The following is a 6,000-nucleotide window of genomic DNA, read 5'->3' on the forward strand; positions in this document are numbered from 1 at the left end:
CAATCTGAAGTCACATGACTCTAACATTCACTTATATACTAATGCTGCTCCTAGTGGCCAGTCGGTGAATTACAACACAAGCACAACTTCACTACATCCTTAACCTCCCATTTTCTCTCACTCCCAGCTTTGACCCTCTGTCCCTCACACCTCTCTCTCCGTCTCCCCCTCCCCATCTCCATCTTCACTCACCGAAGTACAGCAGGTTATCTGGGCTCCTCTGGAAATACGTTCCGGTTGCTCGAGGAGTTCTCACCTCAGCTCCCCTTGATATCATCTCCCTCACCAGCTTCAGGTCCTGATTGACCACCGCCACATGCAGGGGGGTTTCACCTGGGTGGGGAAGGGTGAGGTAACAGGATAACATGTCGCAATTGATCATCAACACTGCCTCACCTCAGCTACAAGCAAACCCCAATTCATCAAACATCGCAGCAGAAATCTCTTTCTCCTCATCCACTTCAAACACCCATCCATTCAAAACACAACCCTAACCCTACCGAATCCAACCATAACACATCACATAAATCCGCATTTAGAGGGTCAGTATTGAGGGAGTGCTGAAATGTCAGAGGGTCAGTACTGAGGGAGTGCTGAAATGTCAGAGGGTCAGTACTGAGGGAGTGCAGCACTGTCAGAGGGTCAGTACTGAGGGAGTGCTGCACTGTCAGAGGGTCAGTATTGAGGGAGTGCTGCTCTGTCAGAGGGTCAGTGCTGAGGGAGTGCTGCACTGTCAGAGGGTCAGTATTGAGGGAGTGCTGCTCTGTCAGAGGGTCAGTGCTGAGGGAGTTCCGCACTGTCAGAGGGTCAGTACTGAGGGAGTGCCACACTGTCAGAGGGTCAGTACTGAGGGAGTACCGCACTGTCAGAGGGTCAGTACTGAGGGAGTTCCGCACTGTCGGAGGGTCAGTACTGAGGGAGTGCCGCACTGTCTGAGGGTCAGTACTGAGGGAATGCTGTACTGTCAGAGGGTCAGTATTGAGGGAATGCCGCACTGTCAGAGAGTCAGTATTGAGGGAGTTCCGCACTGTCGGAGGGTCAGTACTGAGGGAGTGCTGCACTGTCAGAGGGTCAGTACTGAGGGAGTGCTGCACTGTCAGAGGGCCAGTATTGAGGGAATGCTGCACTGTCAGAGGGTCAGTACTGAGGGAATGCTGCACTGTCAGAGGGTCAGTACTGAGGGAGTGCTGCACTATCAGAGGGTCAGTATTGAGGGAATGCTGCACTGTCAGAGGGTCAGTACTGAGGGAGTGCTGCACTGTCAGAGGGTCAGTACTGTATTGAGGGAATGCTGCACTGTCAGAGGGTCAGTACTGAGGGAGTGCTGCACTGTCAGAGGGTAAGTACTGAGGGAATGCCGCACTGTCAGAGGGTCATTACTGAGGGAGTGCTGCACTGTCAGAGGGTCAGTACTGAGGGAGTGCTGCATTGTCAGAGGGTCAGTATTGAGGGAATGCTGCACTGTCAGAGGGTCAGTACTGAGGGAGTGCTGCATTGTCAGAGGGTCAGTATTGAGGGAATGCTGCACTATCAGAGGGTCAGTACTGAGGGAATGCCGCACTGTCAGAGGGTCATTACTGAGGGAGTGCTGCACTGTCAGAGGGTCAGTACTGAGGGAATGCCGCACTGTCAGAGGGTCAGTGCTGAGAGAGTGCTGCACTGTCAGAGGGTCAGTATTGAGGGAATGCTGCACTGTCAGAGGGTCAGTACTGAGGGAGTGCTGCACTGTCAGAGGGTCAGTATTGAGGGAGTGCTGTACTGTCAGAGGGTCAGTATTGAGTGTGTGCTGCACTATCAGAGGGTCAGTACTGAGGGAATGCTGCACTGTCAGAGGGTCAGTACTGAAGGAGTGCCGCACTGTCAGAGGGTCAGTACTGAGGGAGTGCTGCACTGTCAGAGGGTCAGTACTGAGGGAGTGCTGCACTGTCAGAGGGTCAGTACTGAGGGAGTCCCGCACTGTCAGAGGGTCAGTACTGAGGGAGTGCTGCACCGTCAGTGGGTCAGTACTGAGGGAGTGCTGCACTGCCAGAGGGTCAGTACTAAGGGAGTGCTGCACTTCCAGAGGGTCAGTACTGAGGGAGTGCTGCACTGTTGGAGGGTCAATGCTGCGGGAGTGCTGCACTGCCAGAGGGTCAATACTGAGGGAGTGCCGCACTGTCAGAGGGTCAGTACTGAGGGAGTGCTGCACTGTCAGAGGGTCAGTGCTGAGAGAGTGCTGCAGTGTCAGAGGGTCAGTACTGAGGGAGTGCCGCACTGTCAGAGGGTCAGTACTGAGGGAGTGCCGCACTGTCAGAGGGTCAGTGCTGAGAGAGTGCTGCAGTGTCAGAGGGTCAGTACTGAGGGAGTGCCGCACTGTCAGAGGGTCAGTACTGAGGGAGTGCTGCACTGTCAGAGGGTCAGTACTGAGGGAGTGCCGCACTGTCAGAGGGTCAGTACTGAGTGAGTGCCGCACTGTCAGAGGGTCAGTACTGGGGGAGTGCTGCACTGTCAGAGGGTCAGTACTGAGGGAGTGCTGCACTGTTGGAGGGTCAGTGCTGAGTGAGTGCCGCACTGTCAGAGGGTCAGTACTGAGGGAGTGCTGCACTGTCAGAGGGTCAGTACTGAGGGAGTGCTGCACTGTTGGAGGGTCAGTGCTGAGTGAGTGCCGCACTGTCAGAGGGTCAGTACTGTGGGAATGCTGTGTTAATGTATTTTTTAACAATATGTTACGATGGAAGTATTGAAAGAACGTGGATGTTTGCACATTTTTGCCTTTTTTGCTTTCTTTCTGATGATGTCTGTAACTGTTTATAAGCCAAAAACTACCTCAATAAAATTGTTTATTAAAAAAAAAATGTATTGTTTAAATCCTCAGTCCCCAGACTCAGGAAACAAAACGTCCTGAGGTAAGGATTAGTGTTTATAAAATGAGTAATTTGTGTAACAGTAAACCTCCCGAAGTATCGGACCCGGGCGCACCTTCGTACAGTTCCGAGTTTGCGCAGTCATTTACGAGTTCCGGGGCAGCGTCCAGCAGCACGAGGGCAGCGTCGTAATTCCCGTAGAGTGCGGCAATGTGGAGTGCAGTCTCGCCCAGTGCCCCTGTGAAGACAGGTGAAGGGAGAGGGTGGTTAGTGTGGCAAAATATCAGATTGTCCACCACGGCAGGAGGAATAGAAAAGCGGTAAGCTATCGGAACGGGGGGAGATTGCAAGGCTCAGACGTACAGAGGGATCTGAGCATCTCGGGGTGTGTTTCATGAAACACTTAGCATGCAGGTGCAGAGAGTGATCAGGAAGGCAAATGGAGGCTTGGTGTTCACTGCAGAGGGGAGTGGAATATAATTATTGGGAGGTTTTTCTGCAGCTGCATAGGGCATTGGCGAGTCCGCAGCCATAGTACTTTGCAGAGTTTAGGTCTCCTCATTTGTCGAGAGTTATAGCTGCTCTCGAGAGAGAGAGAAGGTTCACACGACCTATTGCAGGAATGAAGGAGAAGGGTGAGGAGGTTAGGGTCTGAACCTATTGGGTTTCAAAGATTGAGAGGGGATCTTATTGAAACATACCGGACCCTGAGGTGGAGCTCAACAGGAGGATGTTTGCTCCCTTGTGGGGGAAATCCCGAATGGCGGGGGGCTCAGTGTCAGAATAAGAGGGTCCCTTCCATCGATTGGCGGGACAAAGAGGAAATTCCTCCCTCAGATGCTAGTTACTCAGTAGGATTCTCCCCCCGGAGATCAGTGGGGGCTGAGGGTCACTGCATATTTTCGAGGCAGATTTCCAATTAACAAGGGGGTTGAGGGTTTTTGGGGGTCCAACAGGACAATGGAGTTGATTTCACAATAGGATCAGCCGTGATCTTCTTGATAGGCAGGGCAGCTTTGAGGGGCCGAGTGGTCTCCTCCTGATCTTAATTCACACAATTCCATGTCTTTCCTGTCTCCCTTTCTCCACCTGTCTCACTCCATCTATCTTTCTAACCTTCTCTCTCTCTCCGCCTGTCTCTCTGAATCTCTCTCCCTCTCTCTGTCTCTTCATCCATCTCCCTGTCTCGCTCCGTCCTTCTCTCCATCCATCTCCCTTACTCCATCTCTCTGTCTCTCTCCATTTGTCTCACTCGCCTATCTCGCCATCTGTCTCTCTCTCACACTCACTATCTCGCTCTTTTCATCTGTCACACTCTCTCCACCAGTCTCCCTCTCTCCAACTACCCCCCCCCCCCTCCATTTGTCTCTCTCTCCATCCAACTCTATGTCCTCTGCCTCTCTCTCACACACACTGTGTTTCTCTCAGAATCTCTGCATCTCTCTCTCACTCTCTGTCTCTGTCTGTCTCTCACTCTCACTCTCTCTGCCTCTCCATCTTTGTCTCTGACACTCTCTTTCTGTCTCAGGATCTGTCTCAATATTATTGTCTTAGTCTCCCTCTCTCTCTCTGTCTCTGTCTCTCTGTTGGTCCTGCTCTCTCTCTTTCTCTGTCTCTCTCTCGTTGGTCCCTCTTTGGCTGTCTCCCTCGCTCTGTCTCTCTTTCTCTCTCTCTCTCTGTTGGCCCCTCTCTCTCATTTTCTCTGTCGGTCTCTGTCTGTCTCTGTCTCACTGTCTCTGTCTTGTTCTATGTCTCGCTCTATCTTGTGTTGTGTTACACTGCTTCAGATAACACAGGCTGCTACTTGATGCAGTCTTAAATAAAGGATGCTCCAAACTCTGAAATGAGTTTAACGTGTTTACTGAACTATTAACACAGTTCTCAAATCAGTTCGACTCTCTGCTAATCTAACTGTAGTATCTCAGTCTAACTGTACCGGTTTGCTCTAAGCCACGTGCTGGGGTGTGATGCTGCTGATCTTCCCTGTCTAACTCTCTAGATGCCTGTCTGTGGAAAGAGGCAGGGTGTGAGTGCCTCATCCTTTTTATAGTATTTATGTCATGCCCCCTTGTGGTGATGCCACCTCTGAGTGTCCTGACTGCCCATTGGTTGTGTCCTATTCTGTGTGTTCATTGGTTGCATGTTTGCATCTCATGACACTAGCTCCCTGTCTAATCTGTCTGGCTTTCTCTCGCTCTGTCTGTCTCTCTCGCTCTGTCTGTCTCTCTCGCTCTGTCTGTCTCTCTCGCTCTGTCTGGCTCTCTGTCTCTGTCTGGCTCTCTCACTCTGTCTGGCTCTCTGTCTCTGGCTGGCTTTCTCGCTCTGTCTGTCTCTCTCACTCTGTCTGGCTCTCTCGCTCTGTCTGGCTCTCTCGCTCTGTCTGTCTCTCTCGCTCTGTCTGTCTCTCTCTCGCTCTGTCTGTCTCTCTCGCTCTGTCTGTCTCTCTCACTCTGTCTGTCTCTCTCGCTCTGTCTGTCTCTCTCGCTCTGTCTGTCTCTCTCGCTCTGTCTGTCTCTCTCTCACTCTGTCTGGCTCTCTCGCTCTGTCTGGCTCTCTCACTCTGTCTGGCTCTCTCGCTCTGTCTGTCTCTCTCGCTCTGTCTGTCTCTCTCGCTCTGTCTGTCTCTCTCGCTCTGTCTGGCTCTCTCACTCTGTCTGTCTCTCTCGCTCTGTCTGGCTCTCTCACTCTGTCTGGCTCTCTCGCTCTGTCTGTCTCTCTCGCTCTGTCTGGCTCTCTCACTCTGTCTGTCTCTCTCGCTCTGTCTGGCTCTCTCGCTCTGTCTGTCTCTCTCGCTCTGTCTGTCTCTCTCTCGCTCTGTCTGTCTCTCTCACTCTGTCTGGCTCTCTGTCTCTGGCTGGCTTTCTCGCTCTGTCTGGCTCTCTGTCTCTGTCTGGCTCTCTCGATCTGTCTGGCTCTCTCGCTCTGTCTGTCTCTCTCGCTCTGTCTGGCTCTCTCGCTCTGTCTGGCTCTCTCGCTCTGTCTGGCTCTCTCGCTCTGTCTGGCTCTCTCGATCTGTCTGGCTCTCTCGCTCTGTCTGGCTATCGTGCTCTGTCTGGCTCTCGCGCTCTGTCTGGCTCTCTCACTCTGTCTGGCTCTCTCACTCTGTCTGGCTCTCTCCCTCTGTCTGGCTCTCTCGCTCTGTCTGTCTCTCTCTCGC

General features: G+C 52.5%; 1 protein-coding gene across 1 annotated transcript in view; it reads right to left on the reverse strand.

Moving 5' to 3' along the window:
* Window positions 1-3,077, reverse strand: part of trpv6 (transient receptor potential cation channel, subfamily V, member 6) — a 99,335-nt gene extending 96,258 nt beyond the window's left edge. Inside the window, exons 1-2 of the mRNA XM_038773786.1 lie at window positions 2,959-3,077; window positions 193-333 (exon numbers count right to left, since the gene is read on the reverse strand). Of these exons, the coding sequence (XP_038629714.1) occupies window positions 193-277 (85 nt within the window). The 5' untranslated portion in view covers window positions 278-333; window positions 2,959-3,077. The remainder of the gene's footprint in view (window positions 1-192; window positions 334-2,958) is intronic.
* Window positions 3,078-6,000: the final 2,923 nt, after the last annotated feature.

Source organism: Scyliorhinus canicula, chromosome 16 (genome assembly GCF_902713615.1).
Source record: "Scyliorhinus canicula chromosome 16, sScyCan1.1, whole genome shotgun sequence".
Lineage (NCBI taxonomy): Eukaryota > Metazoa > Chordata > Chondrichthyes > Carcharhiniformes > Scyliorhinidae > Scyliorhinus > Scyliorhinus canicula.